The following is a 23,697-nucleotide window of genomic DNA, read 5'->3' as shown; positions in this document are numbered from 1 at the left end:
GCATATACCAAGGAGATGCTCTGTCCCCACTGCTGTTCTGCATAGGTCTGAACCCCCTCAGCCAAATAATCAACAAGACTGGCTATGGATACCGACTCAAGAATGGGGCCACCATCAGTCACCTCCTCTACATGGATGACATCAAGCTATACGCTAAGAGCGAGCGGGACATCGACTCACTGATCCACACCACCAGGATCTACAGCTCTGAAATTGGGATGTCATTTGGGCTTGAGAAGTGTAGTCAAATGGTGACAAAGAGAGGGAAGGTAGTCCACACAGAAGGGGTCTCACTCCCAGAAGGAACAATAGCAGACATTGAGGATGGTTACAAGTACCTTGGAATACCACAGGCAAATGGCAACCTCGATGAGGTAACAAGGAAAACAGCAACTGCCAAATACCTACCTACTGTAACGAGTAAGGCAAGTCCTAAGAAGTCAGCTCAATGGCAAGAACAAGTCCCAGGCAATAAACAGCTACGTCCTGCCAGTGATCAGATACCCTGCGGGAATAATAAGGTGGCCAAAGGAAGAGATACAGACCACAGACGTTAAGACACGAAAGCTCCTCACCATGCATGGAGGGTTTCATCCCAAATCCAGCACCCTGAGACTGTACGCTAGCCGTAAGGAAGGCGGCCATGGACTAGTGAGTGTGAGAGCCACTATCCAGGATGAAACATCCAAGATGCACAAGTACATCAAAGATAAGACCCCAACAGATGACGTGCTCAGTGAATGTCTCAGGCAATGGGGAACAGAGGAAGAGGTGCTGGAGGAGGGACCATCATGGGAGGACAAACCCCTACATGGGATGTACCACCGGAACATAACTGAAGTGGCTGATATCAAGAAATCCTACCAATGGCTAGAGTGAGCCGGACTGAAGGACAGCACAGAAGCACTCATCATGGCTGCACAGGAGCAGGCCCTGAGCACCAGAGCAATAGAGGCCCAGATCTACCACACCAGACAAGACCCAAGGTGTAGGCTGTGCAAAGAGGCCCCTGAGACAATCCAGCACATAACTGCAGGGTGTAAGATGCTGGCAGGGAAAGCATACATGGAGCGCCATAACCAAGTGGCTGGCATAGTGTACAGGAACATCTGCATGGAGTATGGACTGGAAACCCCGAGGTCAAAGTGGGAAACACCTCCAAAGGTGGTAGAGAATGACCGAGCCAAGATCCTGTGGGACTTCCAGATTCAGACTGACAGAATAGTAATGGCGAACCAACCAGACATCGTCGTGGTGGACAAACAGCAGAGGAAAGCCGTTGTGGTTGACGTGGCAATACCAAGTGATGGCAACATCAGGAAAAAGGAACATGAGAAACTAGAGAAATACCAAGGGCTCAGAGAAGAACTGGAGAAGGCTTGGAAGGTGAAGGCGACCGTGGTGCCCGTGGTCATCAGCAGCCCGTGGCTACAGCAGATCCCTGGAAGAATACCAGACATCTCGGTCCAGAAAAGTGCAGTACTAGGAACAGCAAAGATACTGTGCAGAACCCTCAAGCTCCCAGGCCTCTGGTAGAGGACCCGAGCTCGAAGGATGAGACCACCCACGGAGGGTGAAGGATTTAAGTATATATATATATATATATATATATATATATATATATATATATATATATATATATATATATATGTGTGTGTGTGTGTGTGTGTGTGTGTGTGTGTATATATATATATATATATATACACTGTATACTCAGATATCGTTGCATGAATTCTGCCCTCCATGTAAACACAGCCTGCACTTCAGTCTAATTGGCAGAATTGTTGTCACATAACAATAGCCGACTGATTCAAAGCTTTCCAGTTCACTGAGGAGTTCAGAATATAATGTTTTTTACAGGATCTGGTTAGTGCAAACGGTTTATTTTTGGCTAATGTTTGTTTGCAGCGTTCGGAACAAATGCTTTGTTTAAGGACTGTCGCAAACTTGAAAATCCAACGATCATTTTGGTTTTCTGGCTATGATAAACGGTGTAATTTTGGTGATGTATTAAAGAAAACGTGTATTTCAAACCCGCCAGCGGGTTTTGGGGTTCAAAAGGAAAAAAAAACAGCACCACAGCCATCAAATAGACAGAGACAATAGGAATGGTACACTGTACCATGACAATCTGGCTCTTTTTGAGTTCTTGAGTTCTGATGGCCAGTCTGCAGATTTCCATTCACTACAGCAGCTGATGTCACTGATTATTTGTTAAATTCATAAGATTTAAAAGATATACAGTATATATATATAAGTTTTTCTATGATCCACTGTACATATTGATGATATTAACCTGCAACACTTCACTCCGACAGACATGATGTGGAGATTGAGATTATGGACGCATTCAGAGGCCACAACCTTACATTTGACGACACCCTTCAACAGCAACTTCTGGCTGAAGGGACCAAATTGGTTCAGTTTGTTCTCAAACCGAATGGACTCACTACCACAATCACTAATCATGTAAGCAGGTTGTCACCCTATCAAGAACACCCAATCAGTGCACCCCTCGGGCTTCTCCTTAGTGGCTGGATCATCACGGCAATTGTTGCACATGTAATGTACAAATACATTAAGAAGCTACAGGCCAAACTGGACTCACTTTTGTTTGTTCAGCCATGCTTCCATAAACCAGTCAGCAACCATCCCACAGACTAGCCCCAAATCATGTCAAGGAGTAAGGCTAATTAACTGCTAAGCACCTTTACTTCTTCTCTCGCTTTTCTTCATTTTTCAAGCTTTCCCCTTTTTATGATTTGATGCTTCCATCACAACTCAGCGCATCCAATGACTGTGTGCTGTTAATGATTTATCTGTTTTGTTATGCTGAATTGTGTGTGCTATGTATATGTAGAGATGCCTAGATAGGCATAAGTGTGCCCAGACGTAGCCTCAAAAGTCTGCCCAGATACTACTGCCTCTAGGAACTATGAACTGTTAACCCTTTTTCCCACGGAATGAGTATGTAACCCTCAGGTTACCTTCATCCGCACAGACTGTTTGGTCTCAGAGTTGCTCTGAAGACTGTGACCAGCACCAGGATTGCAGTAATTTCCGGCGCTCTGGTCATGACGTCATCATCCTTATAAAAGCAGAGTGCACCAGTCACTCACCATCTTTGCACTGTAACTCTGTTGCTACAGGGGACAAATCACATGAACTTTAAACTCCCTAGGTGAAGTCTTACCTGGCCGTATCTGAGCCTGAGGTGAATCTGCTGGATAAATAGAACTGAAAGAACTCATAAAATGGCTTATTATTATTATTATTATTATTATTATTATTATTAACATTATTATTATTATATTAATATCTTTGATATTTTGTTAATAACCAAACCTGACTTTCCCAAATCCCAACATTAGAATTAGGACATAATTCACATTCAACTGCAAAAGTCTAGTTTGTGATTTCATTTTCTTCTATTTGACATATCAGCATGAGGATTCGCTGGATTGTCTAGTAACCATAAACCACTCAGCCGTGGCAGAGACCTTTGTAAGTACCGCACATGTAACCCCCTCCCCCTGTCCGTCTCTGTGTAGTGATTGAGGAGAAGGGGGTGAAGATGAAGCTGACAGTGATCGACACTCCAGGATTTGGAGACCAGATCAACAACGTGGACTGGTGAGTTGCAGGAGGGTGGAGGCAAGAAAGGACAGATGGATGGAGGCAGAGAAGAAGATGGTGCTTTCCAGAACTGGCTACAATATTATTTGCGAATAACTGATTTCAGTTATATTAATCCAAACCAGAAAGCAACAGGGTTAATGGGAAATGTAGTCTTTATTAGAATAAACCCAAACATTAACCTTAATAGTTATTCTGCACCAAGAAATCACAGTCAGTTTGACAGAACATGCAGATACAGGGTCTAATGAGGTCAAAACTCCAGCAACACTTGTAGTACATAGAACAACTTTAATGTTAGACCAGTGTTAGACCAGCAGGGTTTGTTAGGTTTTTTATGTGCAAAAAGAACTTTCTACCTCTCAGAGGGTCCCATTTATGTAATATTGGTTCATTTTTGTTTGCACACGAGAATGTGTAGCAGTTCGCAGAATGATGTCACACAGGCTCAATCTGGTGCTACACATTTAATTAAGATTTTCTGCAAAATGCAAGAATATCACTTTAGTTTGACAATTGCTACATAGCGTTTTCTGCTTCCATCTTGTACACAGAGATTCTCATTATCGGACTCATTCAAAATAAACAATAACAAAATACTATAAATGCACAAAAACAAAAGATTACACCACCTCTCAAACTCTTTTGAGAGTAATATGGCTCATCCAAATAATATTTGCTCAGCATAACACCATATTTCTTAATAAACAGTCACATAAACACATAAAATTCTAATATGAGCGACGGGGTCTCCCTCACATGTGGGTTCATTGTCAAGGCTACCGCCCCGCGCTCCTACTACTGGTTGTAGTAGTAGGAGCACTGCTAACTGGCTAAACTTACACAGTTAATACAGTTGCTAATAAACACTTACAGAACCTAACACAGTGCCACAGAAGTACAGTGTAAACATTGTCCTAGCCCAGGATACTTAAATAACATCACCAGCTTACCTGCAAAATGCAAAATATCACTTTAAGTTGACAATAGATACACAGCGTTTTCTGCTTCCATCTTGTACAAAGAGATTCTCAGTATCTGACTTGCTCAAGTGAGACTTCCCTGTGACTCCGTGTGAATACACTGCTTGCGAAGCGATACTTACCTTTACTGGTACTACTGAATAACAATAGTGCTGGCTATGAATAACATTGTACCCTAAATTCTAACTACAATGAACACTTCCCATAAACACATATATATATATATACACACACACATATATATATATATATATATATATATATATATATATATATATATATTCATAAGTGCAATTTCAGAATTTCAGATACCCATAATACACATTATAATAGGCAAAATGCCCATTTTGTAAGATTAATTTAATCAGTGTAGTCAGAAAGAATTAGGAGAATGAGACATTAGAGAGTTGTATACTCAATGGATATACACAATCTCTCGGTTGTCTTGTCTGTGTGTTATGGATTATTGTCCTGCACTGTTCTCAACTAAAGTAACAGTGTATAAAAAGTAGGCTCATTCTTTTCACCTAGTGTGGATATAAATATCTCAGCCTTAAAAGCCTTAAAGCTGAAAGTGAGCACTTTCACTGCAGACTTAGCATTTCATTTTAAATTCAATGTGCTGGGGTACAGAATGAAAATCTTGTTGCTGTCGTAATACTTTCTGACTGCACTGTATAATGATCACTGTATGAAATGTACATCAAATGGAAATATTAGCCTTGTACATAATTTTATACACATTTACCCACAATTCAGCCTGACATATATGGTATCTGTGGAAACAAATACAGTTTCTAGGATCTTAGATTATAATTGAGCCATCAGTGCAATGCAACATTATTCTCTATGTCAACATATTCTATGAAAAGACCCAAACCAAGTATTGTGTGTGTATCCAAAGCCTGATATATCTTATTCCTCTGTGACATAGAGCTCCATAGTTGTCCAAAAACTATTTTAGACACATTAGTGAGCCACACCGTTGCACTGGGTAACATGTCTCTTCATTACCATGAACACACACACTTTAGTTCATTTTGACTCAATACCACATACACCGTCCTGTTGCCCCAAATACTCACTAAAAAAACAATTTGTATTAATCCGCTGCTGAAAATAGTTCCCATAAAACTACAGTTTCCATCTTTTTTAAGAAAATATGGAGCCTTTGTTAAAATGGAACTATATATTGAGCCATTTGATTTATGTCTTCAATAGGAACTAATCAGGGCCTAATTAGTGTTAGTGCCTGTCAGAACAGGATCCGGGACCTCCCAGATTGGGACCAGCACCAATTTGATTGGATCTGGCACCTCCTTTGTCACTATCAAAATGTGTAAATAAATTTAGTGTAATATTTAATGTTATCTGTTCTGTCATTATTTTATTTACCATCGAAGTTGCTCGTAAATTGCTTGTTTGCCTATTTTGGATGCATTTTATATCTTTAAAAAGAGAGAGAGGTCAAGTCACAAAGTAAAGCCTGAAGCATGTGAGTTTTGTGCACGTCACGTGAGCTAATGTTACTTCAATTTGAATTAGGATACCCTCCTGAGCAAGGAGGACACTGGTAAAATGTCAAAAAGTCAAATTTGTTGAATTTCTTCAAAACAGTGTCAGTCTAAGAAGGCCAAAGTTGTTTCAGCAGAAGCACTGTCCACAGTGCTGAAATGGAGGAGATCGATAGACAGACAGAACACGCCACTTAGTTTGGTTTCTTAGCCTGCTTGCTTTTTGTGGTTGTAAATAGAACTTTCGGCCCTAATTCCATTTTCCCCCCATTGTAGCAGCAATCCACAGACAGAAGGGAAACGACAGGGAAGTGAAGGGACAGTCAATGGGAGAGAGAAAGAGAGAACAGCTGTTTTTATGCACCGCCCCCTGCAGATTTTGAGTGATTATTGTGATGACAGTTTTATTTAGTTTTAACAGCTAGCACCAAGGCGCTGTCCAATGTGCTCCAGGCACTGTGGATTTTTGATGCGTTTCATTACATTTTCTCTCCCCCTGACCCGCCGGAACAGCACCCTCTCTGTGTTCCGGTGATACACCAAAATCTGTGACCCGTCAGATTCTGTGACCCAAATGGGAAATGAATGTAAGCCCTCAGGGCTTTTTGCGTTGTGAAACGGTCGCAGTTTGGTTAGGTTTAGGCACCAAAATTACTTGATTAGGTTTAGGAAAAGAGATCATGGTTTGGGTTTAGACACAGAATCTGATGGTACACAGAACTGGGTGCAACCGGGACCTCCTGATTTACAAATTAAGCACTGGAACTAATGTATGTAGGGAAGTCAGAAATTATTAATATAAAGACTAACACAGTGTTAGTTTTAGTCTTGTCATGGAATTTGTTGACACTAAGAAAAACATAGAATAATGCCAACATTATCCTGTAAAGAAATTACCAAATTTTCCACTCACCGAATCTCCTCTGTACTTCCTCTCTCCAGCTGGGAGCCTATAGTGAAGTACGTCAATGAGCAGTATGAGAAATACCTGAGAGAGGAGCTGCATGTCAACCGCAAGAGGAGAATACTCGACAGCAGAGTCCACTGCTGCATCTACTTCCTCCCTGCCACTGGACACAGGTCAATACTCATTCACTGCTGGGTTCAGCATCACATTTCTGTATTAACACGAGGCTGTTCACTGATTTATTTTTCTGTCTTTCCAAAAGGCAGGTTGCATTTTATAGTGTTAGTCACATATTCTCATATACTCATTCACTAACCATATTGAATTATATCATAGCACAACACATTTCACTGGACTAGCCCTTAAAACTTTTCTGTATCAATATCTTTACTTCCAGTTTGAGTCTAAATGTGAGTACACACTGTACACCAAGTGTTCTGTTGTACAGACAGATATAATTGAAAAAAAGACATTGGCTGGTGAGCTGTAGAGATCAAATGAGTAAAATAACACCCAAAAGATAATGTTGACAAGCTGTGTCCTGCTTGTGCCAGTATTATCTGCTGCTTTTGGGTTTTACTGCTCACCACCATTGTTGTCAGTTCTATTTCGTATAGGCTTTGCCCTCTAAGGCTATTGCTAGTGGGTTTATCCCTCGCGCACACGCAGCACAGTCTCACCCTGTGTATAAATTGGACTCAGACTGGACAATCAGCCCCCATTTTTCTTCAGAGTCGAGGCTCTGACAGCTCTTCTCCGTCGTGTCACACCTCACAATGTTGTGACAGCTCTCTCTGTCATGCAGCTGCTGGGCATGATGTCAGCGGGTCACATTGTTATTCCCCCTGGCCTCCTCCACATGAGACGGCTACAGAGGTGGTTCATTCACCTGTGCATCGATCCCGTGTGTCAGCGGAGACGCATGGTGTCCATTCCTCCCTCAGTAGGTTCCGATGCAGCCTACTGGAAATATCCTCACACCCTGTCAGCGGGAGTCCCTCTGGGCAGAGTTACATCACACATCTCAGTGTTCACAGATGCATCTCTCTCAGGGTGGGGAGGAATGTGTCTGACACAGGTGGTGGGAGGACAGTGGCCAGCTCACGTCAGAGCTCCGTCTACCAGAGTGTCTTACACAGCCAAATGGACAGCTTTTCAGCATTGGTGTATAGAAAAGAGCCTGGATCCCTCTGCGTGTCCCCTGTCTCACGTGCTGTCATTCCTCCAACTGCTAGAAGATAGGAATCTGGCACGGTTAAAACTTACGCTGCTGCCATTTCATCCTGCCAAGAGGGTTTCAGTGACAGATCGGTGTTTAACCACCCTCTGATGAAACGCTTCTTGAGGGGCGTACGGAGACACATGCCAGTGTCACGTTCCCTAGCCCCTCAGTGGGATTTTAGCGCTGGCTTTATGCGCGCTGACTAAAGCCCCCTTTGGACCTCTGGATCATGTTCCATTTAAGTTTCTGTCAGTCAAGATAGCTTTGCTTCTGGCCCTGACGTCTGCAAAAAGAGTTAATGATCTATCTGCTCTCTCTGTGTGCACTACAGACAGCAATCTCAGGGGCTGTCTCTGTCTGCACAGCGCCTGTGTGAGGCTGTTTCACAGGCGTATCTCTCCTGTGGGATGGATCCTCCGGAGAGCATCAGAGCACACTCCAACAGAGGGATTTCATCCTCCACGGCTTTGGACGGACGATTGACAGTGGAAGACATTTGCACTGCAGCTTCATGGTCTTCCACCTGTTCTTTTATTCGCTTCTATCTGCGGGATGTTTCCTGCTTCTCTACGACCTGTTTTGTACTGAGTGTACTGAGTGTTTTATCAGAGTGATTGTTCTCAAGGGATTCGGTTATGTTCTACTATGCCGTGCCATTCATTTCAATTAAATTCAGTTTTATTTATATAGCGCCAATTCATAACAGAAGTTATCTCATTGCACTTTTCCTATAGAGCAGGTCGAGACTGTACTCCTTATTTACAGAGACCCAACAAATCCCACCATGAGCAAGCATTTGGTGACAGTGGCAAGAAAAAGCTTCCTTTTAACAGGCAGAAACGTCGGGCAGAACCAGACTCAATGGTGGGCGGCCATCCGCCGTTGCCGTGTTGAGTTTAGAGAGAGAGAGAGTGAGAGGCAGAGGGAGACAAGGGGGTGGGGGAGAGGAAAGCACAATGCAAATTCCACCTAGAATTTAAAAATAGCAATAATGTAATGGTATTGGTAACATCAATATTAATAAAGTAATAATAATAGGAATGATAGTCATAGGAATAATGACAATAATAGTAACAAAGCCAATAACAACAACTGTAGTAGCAGTTGTCTAGCAGGAAAATGGGGGCAGCAGTAATGAGATAAAAATGCATACAGATGGAGAGGGAGAGGAGGAGAGAAGAGAGAGGTGCATCATGATGCACTGGCTGGGCATGGAGCGCCTTTTATTTTGTTTGTGAAGTAGGATGTGGTTGTGCTTATGGTACCGGACAGCCCCAGTGAGGCGCGGACCATATCCTGCTTCGCCTTTAACCCACCAACGAAATAGAACATTAGTTACGTATTGTAACTACAGATTCTATGAGTATAGGCGCAGCCCTCTAGGTTCTCATCCCTCATCCCTTGCGATGGATAAACCCACTAGCGATAGCCTTCGAGGGCTGCTCCTATACTCATAGAATCTGGAGTTACAATACATACAGTGCCTTGCGAAAGTATTCGGCCCCCTTGAACTTTGCGACCTTTTGCCACATTTCAGGCTTCAAACATAAAGATATGAAACTGTAATTTTTTGTGAAGAATCAACAACAAGTGGGACACAATCATGAAGTGGAACGAAATGTATTAGATATTTCAAACTTTTTTAACAAATCAAAAACTGAAAAATTGGGCGTGCAAAATTATTCAGCCCCTTTTACTTTCAGTGCAGCAAACTCTCTCCAGAAGTTCAGTGAGGATCTCTGAATGATCCAATGTTGACCTAAATGACTAATGATGATAAATAGAATCCACCTGTGTGTAATCAAGTCTCCGTATAAATGCACCTGCACTGTGATAGTCTCAGAGGTCCGTTTAAAGCGCAGAGAGCATCATGAAGAACAAGGAACACACCAGGCAGGTCCGAGATACTGTTGTGGGGAAGTTTAAAGCCGGATTTGGATACAAAAAGATTTCCCAAGCTTTAAACATCCCAAGGAGCACTGTGCAAGCGATAATATTGAAATGGAAGGAGTATCAGACCACTGCAAATCTACCAAGACCTGGCCGTCCCTCTAAACTTTCTGCTCATACAAGGAGAAGACTGATCAGAGATGCAGCCAAGAGGCCCATGATCACTCTGGATGAACTGCAGAGATCTACAGCTGAGGTGGGAGACTCTGTCCATAGGACAACAATCAGTCGTATACTGTACAAATCTGGCCTTTATGGAAGAGTGGCAAGAAGAAAGCCATTTCTTAAAGATATCCATAAAAAGTGTTGTTTAAAGTTTGCCACAAGCCACCTGGGAGACACACCAAACATGTGGAAGAAGGTGCTCTGGTCAGATGAAACCAAAATTGAACTTTTGGCAACAATGCAAAACGTTATGTTTGGCGTAAAAGCAACACAGCTCATCACCTGAACACACCATCCCCACTGTCAAACATGGTGGTGGCAGCATCATGGTTTGGGCCTGCTTTTCTTCAGCAGGGACAGGGAAGATGGTTAAAATTGATGGGAAGATGGATGGAGCCAAATACAGGACCATTCTGGAAGAAAACCTGATGGAGTCTGCAAAAGACCTGAGACTGGGACGGAGATTTGTCTTCCAACAAGACAATGATCCAAAACATAAAGCAAAATCTACAATGGAATGGTTCAAAAATAAACATATCCAGGTGTTAGAATGGCCAAGTCAAAGTCCAGACCTGAATCCAATCGAGAATCTGTGGAAGGAACTGAAAACTGCTGTTCACAAATGCTCTCCATCCAACCTCACTGAGCTCGAGCTGTTTTGGAAGGAGGAATGGGCAAAAATTTCAGTCTCTCGATGTGCAAAACTGATAGACATACCCCAAGTGACTTACAGCTGTAATCGCAGCAAAAGGTGGCGCTACAAAGTATTAACTTAAGGGGGCTGAATAATTTTGCACGCCCAATTTTTCAGTTTTTGATTTGTTAAAAAAGTTTGAAATATCCAATACATTTCGTTCCACTTCATGATTGTGTCCCACTTGTTGTTGATTCTTCACAAAAAATTTCAGTTTCATATCTTTATGTTTGAAGCCTGAAATGTGGCAAAAGGTCGCAAAGTTCAAGGGGGCCGAATACTTTCGCAAGGCACTGTATCTAACATTACTAAAGCCACAAAATCCTAATTTGGTCAAAGGGAAAGAAGCCTGAGGTGGGACAAGTGACCACAACTGCTGACTGTTACACTATTCAGACAGACACAGTGACATTACATTTCTCTTTTCAAATTGTCATTAAGAAACACATTAGAAGAAATTAAAGTCACTACTGAGACTATCTCAACAAGTCTCCTGGATGAAAGTTCTGTTTGACCCATTCATCCACCATGACCTCCTCTCTACACAGACTTTGTTGCTATTTATACTACGTCACCTGACTTCATAAAGGCTTTCTGGGCCGGGTGCAAATAGCTAAATAGCTGCCGTGTGACTCTTCTCACCCCGGTGCAAATAGATCTCCGTTAATGATATTCCCCACAGTAACTTTGTTTACATACTTTCATTTACTTTGTGCTACAGAGCGACGGTGGGCTACACGCATACTTATAAAACTGGAGTTACATCCAGGTAACATTTTTCACCACGTCATTACTGAGGAGACTACTGCCGTCCAATCATTGTGTTATGTTCATTCATTCCTACAGAGCACCAATTGTGGTGAACAGAAGGTCTGCAGTGTAATATGGCTTTGCTACATGTGTGTTACTGAAATGGATAGGAGCTACTGAGAGTCTTTCTTCAACTTGCCCCCTACATTGGCATCAGAAACTTGTAGGGAAAACACAAGCAGCCCTTGACCAGTTCCACCTCCGTAACCTTGGAGTCTATATGCGCGTAGCCGCTGTAGGTATGGCGTAACCAGAGGTGTAGTGCTTTTTGTTTAAGTACCTGAGCGCACCTATGACATGCACGCATGTGTGCACGTGTGGCTCGTTTCGATGGTTATGTAACCATTGTTGCAAATTTACATTAAACACTATAACTGACCACACATCATTGTAACTTTGACCTTTTTAGCTTTTCCAAAAAATTAAAGGATGTTTTGCTGCCTTTTCATCTTTACTAGTTAACGTTAGCTAGCTATAGACTGGAGACATTTTTTTTTAGTTCACTGTGCCACTCAAAGGCTACCGGCAGCTACCGGCAACTTTTATGGTGGAATGTTTTCTTGCATGTTACTTAATACATGAATTGACGTTGTGAATCAAGACACCTCAAATGTCAATATGACAACTTTGACCATTCGATTGTTTTAATGGCTCTCTTGCATGAGATAGGCTTTAGTGATGATTGGATCTTCAAGCGCTTAAAAAAATGCATATGAATTTCAACTGGCTTATGTGAACTGTGAATATTCTATTTCCTCACTTGGAGAAAAAAAGTGCCGGAGCGTCGTTCCAGTGTGCACCTATGGGTGTTACCCCTTAACGCAGAAATATAAATTTACCTTGAGGGTCAGCCATGCTAATGGCTCTGTGGGGCTATGCTTAGACACAGTGTTGCATCAGCATGCTAACATGTAGGGCTGGATGATTAATCAAATTTCATGGCTTCCAATAATTATGAAAACAAGATAATTGAGATAAAACATTTACTGTGCTGCATTCCGTTTCACAATGATGCTCTCAATCAATCAATCAATCAATCAAGCTTTATTTCTATAGCACCTTCCAACAACCAAAACTGAACCAAAGTGCTGTACAACATTAAAAACAAGATAAAAAAAAATAATAATGATAATAACAAATAATAATAAAAGTACAAATAGGTCAGCAGAGCACATTACAACATTAAGATAAAGAGAAGTGTCACAGGGGCACTAAGTGTTAAAATCTATTCTAAATAAGTGGGTTTTAAGTTTGGCTTTGAACAAAGGCAGGTCAGTGATGGAACATAAGTCAATGGGCAGAGAGTTCCAGAGTTTCGGACCGGCCACTGCAAAAGAACGGTCACCCCACTGCTTGCACCGGGACCGGGGGACCTCCAGCAGATGTTGCCCAGCAGATCGTAGAGCTCTGCCGGGTCGGTGAGGGCTCAAGATCTCACACAAATAGGAAGGTGCAAGGCCATTGACTGCATTAAAAACAAATGTCAAAATTTTAAAATGAATTCTGAACCGGACAGGGAGCCAGTGCAGGGAGTATAGGACAGGTGTGATGTGCTTGTGTTTTCGACTAATAGTGAGCAGGCGGGCTGCAGCATTTTGCACAAGCTGCAAACGGTGAAGACCAGCTTGGTTAACTCCCACATAAAACGCTGCAGTAAGGTCCAACATTACCAGCAGCACAGGCTTTTTTGCATCGAGGGACAAGAGAATATCGTTCTGTACTTTCAGCAGAGCGGATTCGGTGCTGTGTCGTGTTCTGAAGCCAGACTGGAATTTTTCAAAGATTTGATTGTTTTCCAGAAAAGAGTTTAACTGAATGAAGACTATTTTTTCCAAAACCTTGGACAGGAAAGGCAAATGGGACACATGTCTAAAATTTGACAGGACAGCAGGATCAAGGTTGGGTTTTTTTAGAAGAGGTCTGACCACAGCGTGCTTGAAAGCAGTTGGTACAGAACCTGAGCTGAGGCAGCTGTTTATGAACGAGAGGAGACATGGCCTCACTGTGTTAAAAACCTGTTTAAGCACCTTGGAAGGAATAATGTCCATAGGACAGTTAGTCGGTCTCAACCCCTGGACCACCTCAGCAAGGAGAGACAGTGACACTGGCTCAAACACATTAAACAGAGAGAGTACAGAAGAAGAGCATAAGTCAAAACTGTTAGACATATTGTTAATGCTCTGTTTAACAGAGGCTACTTTGTCAACAAAATAATGGAGAAAATCATCACAGGTTGACTTTGTCACATGCTGCAGAACATTACTAGATGGATTAGTAACAGACTGAATTGTACTAAATAGCACTCTCGGGCGATTACAGCTGGTGGAAATTACATTTGACAAATACTGACATTTAGCTGCTTTAACAGCATTTTGATACTCAGTGAGACTGTCTCTCAATATAGGCTACCCAGTGATACATGTAACTTGTCCTTCTTCCACTTGCGCTCAGCCTGTCTGGACTGCCGCCTGAGGGCGCAGGTGGTGTCATTAAGCCAGGGGTCTGGTTTAGTTTTGACAGATATGCACCTGAAAGGAGCAATGCTGTTAAAAATCTCTGAACAGGTGTAATGGAAGGAGGAGATGAAGTCCTCTGGGCACAGAGGAGAGACCATGATGTCCTGGGAATAAAGAGTGGCGTTCATGAAGGCAGCAGCAAATTCTCCAGCTGTGGTGGATGTGATGGTGCGGCGGCGACCGGCTGGAATGAGAGATTTGGCTGCAGGGAGAGGGACTTTAAATTCAAATATAACAGGGAGGTGGTCTGAAATGCAAATGTCACTTATTTCTGAGATGGATACAATCAGTCCGTGAGAGATTATCAGATCCAGTGTAGGCTATGTCCATGCTGATGCGTGGGGGCGTTTACTGACTGTGTCAGGTCAAAATAGGTCAGAAGGCATTGAAACTCCTTTGCCAACTGACTGGATGGGCAGCAAACCTGATTATTAAAATCGCCACAAATCAGCAAACTGTCATATTGTGTCCGTAATTCCGCAAGCAACTCTGAGAACTCCGGAATAAAATCTTTATTATATTTCGGAGGGCGATAGACAACAGCATACAATAAGGGACATGCAAATTGAACCAAAGTTAGCTGAAGCTCAAAGCTGCTGTAGTTTTTAGATGGGAGCAAACGGCAGTTCAGGTGATGTTTAAAAACAGAAGCCAGGCCACCACCACGACTGGACACTCGCGGCGTAGGCTACTCAGGAAAGAATAGCCGGGGGGAGGAGCTCGGAGAAAGCGCTGTTATCACCTGGTTTTAGCCAGGTCTCCGTGAGCATGAGACAATCCAGATCGTGAGTGGAAATTAAATCGTTCAGGATAAAGATCTTATTTGTAAGTAAATGAGTGTTTAACAGGGCTGTACGTACTGACCTACAGCGCACAGTCTGCTGAGCAGCACACAGCCCCGCATCTGGATCCTCATAGACCGGCGACACGGAAGCAAACACCTGGCGTCAGGGAGAGCTGGTTGGAGCCACCGATAGCAGTACTCCAAAGAGCGCCGCAGGTCAAAATTTGTACAATCCGTGTCCATTCCATTCAGGGAACAGCCAGAATAATCCATACGCGAGGAAGCCATGTAAGCCTTGAGTTTCACCAGCATCCCTCCTCTTTTTCTGCGTCTCCTGCGCCTCTTGTTGCGAGGCAACGCGCAGACAGGACGCCATAGGTAAGCCGGCACAGAAGCAAGCAGAGGTGGCGGTGTATTTGAATGCCCATTTTTTGCACATTGAGGCAAATTGTTCACAGTATCCCGTATTTTCAGCAACGTCAGACGATTATACACAAGTAGTGATGACACATAATGAATGACAAACAGTAGAAACACAATAATGAACAGCAAACTCAACAGACGCGGACGGTGAGCCATATAGGCTACAGCGGCGCCATCTCTCGTTTTGTCTTGTGTTATAAATCTAGCATACCCCTTTCCTTTACAGCGGTGTGCTCTCATCTCTCCCTAAAAGTCCAAACTATAGACTGTATATAAAGATGTAGAGATAGAGATGTAGATATAAAGGGAAGCTAAAACATCTCGATCGCCCCCTGGTGGCTGGCTGCAGTATAGGTCATAAACCCATTCCCCTCCATGTTAGCAGATGGGACAAGAGCCAAGCTAAAAACTCTAAGTACACGTCAAATACATTTTTCCCAAAGATGGTTTCTCTCATTTTCGGTAGTTCTTATCACACTGATGTATGTTGAAGTGTTTGTTTTTTTTACTGATAAGTTGGGTTTTATTTAGCTATTGCTATAGCTGATGCTATAAAAACTGTGTTTCATGTCATGATTGACAGCTGGGGTTGGCTCGCGATTGATTCAGCTGGGTGTATGGGCGAGACCTCGATACCGTGGGTCCAACTCCGATCACTACAGACTCTGGCTCCAAATGACGTCAAAAGCGCTAGATGGCTGCTCCCGTATCTGGGATATTTTGGCTTAATTTTTGGGAGGAAGTGGAGATTTGTCATGAGGAGTGACCGGAATGTCTGTACCAAAATTTGTGACAATCAATCCACTAGTTTTACACAAAACCTCATGGTGGCGCTAGAGGAAAAATCAGGGTATTACCAGTCATTAAGATTCATTGTCTGGGAACCATGGATGCCTGTACCAAACTTCATGTTGTGATATTTCATTGAGATTTGGTGGACCGTCTGACAGACCGATCAACAGACCAACATTGCCATCCCTAGAGTCATGCCACTTGCATGGCAAAAAATACTGATTTTTTTTGCTTTGGTTTCAGCTTTTGGCTATGATGGTGTCCACTTAATGCATTCATCCAAGTGGATGGTCAAAGAGTCTTATTGTCAACAGTGTCTTCAACTGTTATGAATAACTTAGTGTTATCTTTTATCAGTGCTCAAAAGGTTAAAAGATTATTTTATGTTTTTTTGAGTTATTGTTAACAAATCCAATGAAAAGACCAAAATCAACAATGAATGTATCCTACTAACAAGTAACATCCAAGTATTGTCTATGTATCCACAGCCTTTTACAGTGTTCGATTTCTGTGCCATAGACCTCCATTGTTGTCCAAACTGACGGGAGATCTGTCTTTGTTTCCAGGTTACGCCCCATTGATGTTGAATTCATGAAGAGGTTGGGAAAGATTGTGAGCATTGTACCCGTCATCGCCAAAGCTGACACACTCACCATTGAGGAAAGACAGGAGTTCAAAGAGAGGGTGATGAAACACACATACATACACACAACTAAGCCTTGTTTTCTTTAGATCACTTTCTTTTCCTCCAGATGATGTTCTTATTGTGCAACATGAACAAATCTGGTTTATTGTTTGAGTAAATCTTCACTCAAACCTGACACCATGCATGTGTTTGGCACTCGTAATTCCTGCATTAACATATATTCAATTACATTTTATTTATATAGCGCCAATTCATAACAGAAGTTATCTCATTGCACTTTTCCTATAGAGCAGGTCTAGACTGTACTCTTTATAATATTATTTACAGAGACCCAACAAATCCCACCATGAGAAAGCATTTGGCGACAGTGGCAAGAAAAAACTTCCTTTAAGAGGTAGAAACCTTGGACAGAACCAGACTTAATGGTGGGCGGCCATCCGCCACTGTCATGTTAGGTTTTGAGAGAGAGACAGGTTTAGAGAGAGAGAGAGGTTATAAGAGAGAGAGAGGTTTTGGGGGGGGGTGAGAGGGAGGCACAATGCAAATACCACCTAGAATTTTTTAAATAGTAGTAATGTAATTGTAGTGGTAACATTAATATTAATAAATTAATAATAATAATAGGAATTACAACTATAGGAATAATAATGACTATTAGTAAAACAGAGCCAATAACAACAACTGTAGTAGCAGTATCCAGTCTCTGCAGCTCTGGAGGTAGAAATACCTGCTAAAAGTCAACAGAAGGAGAGAGGAGAGAAACCACAGAACTACGGAAGAGAGATGTCGAGTTAGTAACATGCAGTAATAGGATAACAATTCACACAGATGGAGAGGGAGAGGAGGAGAGAGGAAAGGGGTGAACCATGGGAAGTCTCCCAGCAGTCTAGGCCTATAGCAGCATAACTAAGGGATGGTTCAGGGCTCACCCAAGCCAGCCCTAACTACACGCTTTATCAAAGAGGAAAGTCTTAAGCCTACTCTTAAATGTGGAGATGGTGTCTGCTTCCCGAACCCAAACTGGTGTGTGAGTCCACAGTAGAGGAGCTTTAACTAACTGAAGGCTCTGGTTCACAATCAACTTTTGGAGACTCAAGGAACCACAAGTAACCCTGCATTCTGGGAGTGCAGTGTTCTAGTCGGGTAATATGGTATTATGAGATCTTTAAGATATGATGGTGCCTGACCGTTAAGAGCTTTGTAGGTGATTAAATTCTATTCTGGATTTTACAGAAAGCCAGTGCAGAGAAGCTAATATTGGAGGAATATGATCTCTTTTCCTAATTCTTGTCAGTACACATGCCGCAGCATTCTGGATCAACTGGAGAGTTTTAAAGGACTTATTTGGGCAGCCTGATAATAAGGATTTGCAATAGTCCAACCTAGAAGTAACAAATGCATGCACTAGTTTTTCGACATCATTTTGAGACAGAGTGTGCCTGATTTTTGCAATGTTGCGTAGGTGAAAGAAGGCAGTCCTTGAAGTTTGTTTCATGTGGGAATTAAAGGATAAATCCTGATCAAACTCCGAGGTTCCTTACGGTGGTGCTGGAGGCCAGGGCAATGCCATCTTGAGTAACAATATTTTTAGATAATATGTCTTGGAAGTGTTTGGGGCCAAGTAACTTCAGTTTGTCTGAGTTTAACATCAGAAAATTGCAGGTCATATAGGTCTTTATGTCCTTAAGGCATGCTTGAAGTTTAGCTAACCTGGCTTGATCGATAGATATAATTGGGTATCATCCGCATAACAATGAAAGTTTATGGCGTGTTTCCTAATAATATTGCCTAGAAGAAGCATATATAAGGTGAATAGAATCGGTCCAAGCACAGAACCTTGTGGAACTCCATGACTAACTTTGGCGTGCATGGAGGACTCACTGTTAACATGTACAAACTGATATTGATCTGATAGATAGGATTTAAACCAGCTTAGTGCGGTTCCTGTAATGCCAATTACATGTTCCAGTCTCTGTAATAGGATGTGATGATCAATGGTGTCGAATGCAGAACTAAGATCTAACAAGACAAGTAGAGAGACAAGTCCATTGTCTGATGCAATTAAAAGGTAATTTGTAATTTTCACCAGTGCTGTCTCTGTGCTATGATGCACTCTAAATCCTGACTGAAAATCCTCAAATAAACTATTGTTATTTAGAATGTCACACAACTGCTTTCTCAAGGATCTTAGAGAGAAAGGGAAGGTTAGATATAGGTCTATAGTTGGCTAAAACCCCTGGATCAAAAGTGGGCTTTTTAAGAAGCAGTTAAATTTCAGCTACTTTAGATGATTGAGGTACATAGCCTGTTAAAAAAGACAGACTGATCATATCCAGTAACAAAGTGCTAATTAAGGGTAAAACGTCTTTAAGCAGGAATGGGGTCTAAGAGACAGGTTGATGGCTTAGATGAATTAATTGTCGAAGTTAGTTGAAGAAGGTTGATAGGAGCAAAGCAGTCAACATATATATCAGTGTAAACAAATTAACCTGACATGTTTGTTCTGTGTTTAACCTTTGACAGATAAGGCAAGACTTGGCAGACAGTGGGATTCGTGTTTACCCCCAGAAAGAGTACGATGAGGATCCAGAGGAACGCATCCGTAACGACAGTATCAGGGTAACGTCTCCACTCCTGTCATTTAGTCACAGCAAGAATTGACTTTGTCTTCTATTACTCTTTATTATCCTAGATATAGATTGTGTGAAACTTCATCAAGAAATTAAAATCGTAAGTGACAGCTGACACAGAGTGCAATCACACCTAGGTTTTTTTTGTCAGTATGATATTTAAATGTGTTATTGTATATATAAATAGATAGATAGATAGATAGATAGATAGATAGATAGATAGATAGATAGATAGATAGATAGATAGATAGATAGATAGATAGATAGATAGATAGCATATATATATATAATTATATTACATCGAATAGCCTTTGATGCCTAATCAAAAAAAAAAAATCATCAGACTGTATGACCTTTTTTAGCTCTGGACTTTCTGATATATCAAAACCCATTTTCTGCAGGTGGTAAGCTATAAAAGTATCGTAGTTCTTAAAAAAACACAGTAAGAAATTAACATAAACAATTTCTTGTTGAACAGAGACTGGTAGGTGATTTTTCTCTCTACATTTCAGAATGAATTCTTGAAAAGATTTTCTCTGAAATTGAGTAACAATTCATCCATAGATGGAGGATTTTCAATAATCGTGTCTATCCTAGGCTCATCAGAATCCTCATAGGCTACCTCAATATCATTTCCATTTCCATTGTAGTCTTTGTCAGGACATATAACATTGTCTCTATGTTTCTGATACACATGTCGTCTAAAAGACTTTAGTAAATGTTGACTGGCAGTCATTAAGTACACATGTAATAGTGAAATTGGCTTCATGGGCATGAATAAGTCCTTTGTGCTGAATTAGTTTCATCAAGGTGAATGTTCTCCTAGAGCATTTGGAGCACTGGTATGGACGAGGCATTGTGGCGTCAATAGAGGATATTTATTTGCCTAGTGACAGTTACTGGCATAGGCTGGTCACCATTCTCTGCTATTTTGACAATGTACCTTTGGAGGAACATCAGAGTGTTCTTTAGGTGTCTTGGATAAGCAAGATTGAAGACAAAGTACATGCAGAAAGCTGAGATGATCCCTTCAACAATTCCTGAGCTGCGACACACCTCAATGCCGTCCACTTTAACAATGTTTGAAGCTCTTCTGGTGAAGGCAATTTTCCAGTCTTGATCAGTCAATTGAATAGTTGGGTATGTCGTGTGAGGATCACACTATTCAAAACCAAAATATAAAAAGCCAAAGCAAATTATCATGACACCCTTACCAAATGTTATAATTTTTTTCTTATATATACACACACACAACCCTGAAGAAGTCTGGCATAAAGGGACAGTTCACCCATTTTTACATTTTTTTACTTGCTCTCTAAGGAGGTATGTAAGGCTGCTGTGATGCTGTTCATTGTTCTTGCTGTGAAAAATCTACTGAAACAAGGTTTAACATCAATTGTTGCCAGTGGTCAGTTTGACCACTCCTGTAACTTGATGACATTTAGAAAATATATTTACACTTTGATACCAAGTACATTCATCAAGCTTCCTTAATTTTTATTCAGTATTCTTTATTTATACATTATATGTTAACCAATTATATATATAACCAAATTGTGGTTTCTGATTATAATGTGACAAATGTGACATTGTTCTGATGTGTCACAGCCAGAAAAGACTTTTGGTTTAGGTGTTCAAGCTTCACAATAGAAGTGTAAATCTCAAGAACACTTGTAAAATTGCTGTTAGAAGTTCTTTGAGTGGATTTAGGCAGGTATTGAAGAAATCTAAATGAGTAATTTAACAATGGTTGAAAGCTAACAGTTAGCATTGGGACCATCCTGCCAATATTCAGCACAGCAAGAATGATGAGGTGGTCAGCATCATTACCACCCAAATACCACTTAGGGTAAGTGAAATGAAATATTTAAAAGTGGGTAAAGTATCCCTTTAAGTGGAGATATGTTTGGTTTTAATAATAAGTCATTTCCTTCCTAGAAACTATAGGGATGCTTCTATTAGTAGGTAGTGTATTTGGTGTTGTAAGGTGAACAAAAGAGATGTTTGAAAGTTAGACATACCTCTCTAAATGTAATAAAGCGATCAATGTTCTCCTTGAAGATGTAGGGCAGAAAGATGAGGGCTGCTATAAAGTCAACATCTGCAAGACATATATAAAGACATACTTCATATTTACACAGCATTTTTTCTAATTCAAAAGCAGTGCAAGTAAGTATAAAAGGTTAAGTACTATATATTTGGTCCAGTGCAGATGTCAATTTTTGGTTAGAGATCGGAATATGCTTGGTTATATAAACTATTAGCTTAATAGGATCGGTGAGTTCAAGGATTTTCTTGGGAGGGGTACCTAGACTGCCTTTATTAGACCCTTCAGGATTCTGCTATCACAGGAATTTACCACAGAGATAAGGCCACCCCACAGAAAAATGGTTCAAACATGAAAAATTGAATGTAAGACAGAATTTAAAGGACCTACAAACATTGTGGTATAGGCAAAAACATTTAGTACATCAGTACCTGGTAGATCCTCAGTGATCCTCTAACTCATCATACGACTACAGATGAAAAAATATTGAGTTTTATTCAGTATCATATTTCGTGCAGATTGATACTGAACTAATCGGTACTTCATTAAAGGCATATGGAAGTTTGTTGAAACATTGGCCTGCAGACTACTGTTACAGCCTGTAATCACCCACACCTGCTCCTAGTTACACTCCTGCCCTCAATCAGCCCCAATCACAGCCAGTATAAAGTCACTCCACTCACCTCACTCAGTGTCTGACCTTGTTCGCGTGTAGGACTCTATGCACAAGACAACACAAGCGGTCGTTGTGTTAGTTTCCAGTGCTTTCCTCTGTGGCTTCACCAGTGGTTCCCCAGTCTCGGTTCACTTCAGCGACCTGCCTTCATCCACTACCTGTTTCCTAACACTCTCCTGGCTGTCATTCAATAAAGAGCATTCCAGTCACCCTCGGTGTCTCCCTCCTGTCTGTAAACCACCAATACCGCAAAGATGGCAGCCAGTGGTCCCGATGGCCCCTACCCCGACCTATGGGGCCTGGTGCAACAGGACCTCCTCAACCACCCTCCCTCCCTTCTGACGGCCGGTGAGTTGGTACAGCCAGGGATCTACTCAGGCTCAGTGGGGGAGTGTGAAGAATTCATAGTAAAATGTTACCTGGTCTTCCTCATAGACCCAACCCAGTACCCGACCGACCGGTCTAGGGTGGCCTATATAGCGTTCCGGCTAACCGGTCCGGCACTGTGCTGGGCGGGGTCCCTAACAGCGTGGGAGGAGGCGGTCCTCAACTCTCTGGACTGGTTTACCACACTACTCGGCAGGGAGTTTGGACCGCCAGAATTATGGTCGTCAGCCAATCTCCAATCCAAGGCTACACCTCCCGACTGCTCGCCTGCTCCGCCTCCTATCTTTGCCGCCATGCAAAGGTTTGCTGCATACGGTCTCGAACAATCATGGTGACTCGTTGCATCTTCTGATACTCTCTGTGCAAGACCTTCACGTGAGCCTCAATAGAGGATGGCTCCTCACCAAGAACGCTTGGTGCCTCAGAGAGAGAGAGAGAGATGCTTACAAACACACATGTGACCCAAAACTGAAGTTGTCTTGTGTAATTCCATTTTTTACTGAATGACAGAACTGACTTGACAGACCTGATAAGTACAAAATTGTGAAAAAGAAAATACAACAGACACACCACAACTGACTTATGAGAGCTTACAGATTTTTGCTTTTTATTAAAGCACTGATGGACCACCCCCACCCCAAAAAAATCTCAAACATCAGATTGATTAAAAAAAAGATGCTACTGAAACGTCTACACTACCTTTTTAATGCAGGCTGTGTATTTGGTACAATTGGACAGTTGTCTTGGATAGCAGAATGCTCTTTTTTGGAAATACAAGATGGGTAGAGTTGAAACTAGCATAAGCAAGCATCTGATTGGCTTAGGGAGACAGCCGCTTGTCCAATCAGATGCTTGCTGACCCTGGCTTCAACTTTCTACTTATCTTCCCATTATTTAAAAAATGGCAGCATTCAC

The 23,697-nt window shown here is 41.8% G+C and overlaps 1 protein-coding gene across 6 annotated transcripts in view; it reads left to right on the top strand.

Annotated features, from left to right (window-relative positions):
• Positions 1-23,697, top strand: part of sept12 (septin 12) — a 137,427-nt gene that overhangs the window by 99,450 nt on the left and 14,280 nt on the right. For 5 of the 6 annotated variants that reach the window (XM_044182133.1, XM_044182137.1, XM_044182139.1 and 2 more), the window contains 4 exons: positions 3,552-3,633; positions 7,076-7,213; positions 16,963-17,080; positions 19,566-19,661. In XM_044182133.1, the coding sequence (XP_044038068.1) occupies positions 3,552-3,633; positions 7,076-7,213; positions 16,963-17,080; positions 19,566-19,661 (434 nt within the window). The remainder of the gene's footprint in view (positions 1-3,551; positions 3,634-7,075; positions 7,214-16,962; positions 17,081-19,565; positions 19,662-23,697) is intronic. The other variant, XM_044182134.1, reaches the window with a different exon arrangement.

Source organism: Siniperca chuatsi, linkage group LG21, assembly GCF_020085105.1.
Source record: "Siniperca chuatsi isolate FFG_IHB_CAS linkage group LG21, ASM2008510v1, whole genome shotgun sequence".
Taxonomy (NCBI): domain Eukaryota; kingdom Metazoa; phylum Chordata; class Actinopteri; order Centrarchiformes; family Sinipercidae; genus Siniperca; species Siniperca chuatsi.
Note: the sequence above shows the minus strand (reverse complement) of the source record. Positions and strands in the feature narration are given on the sequence as shown.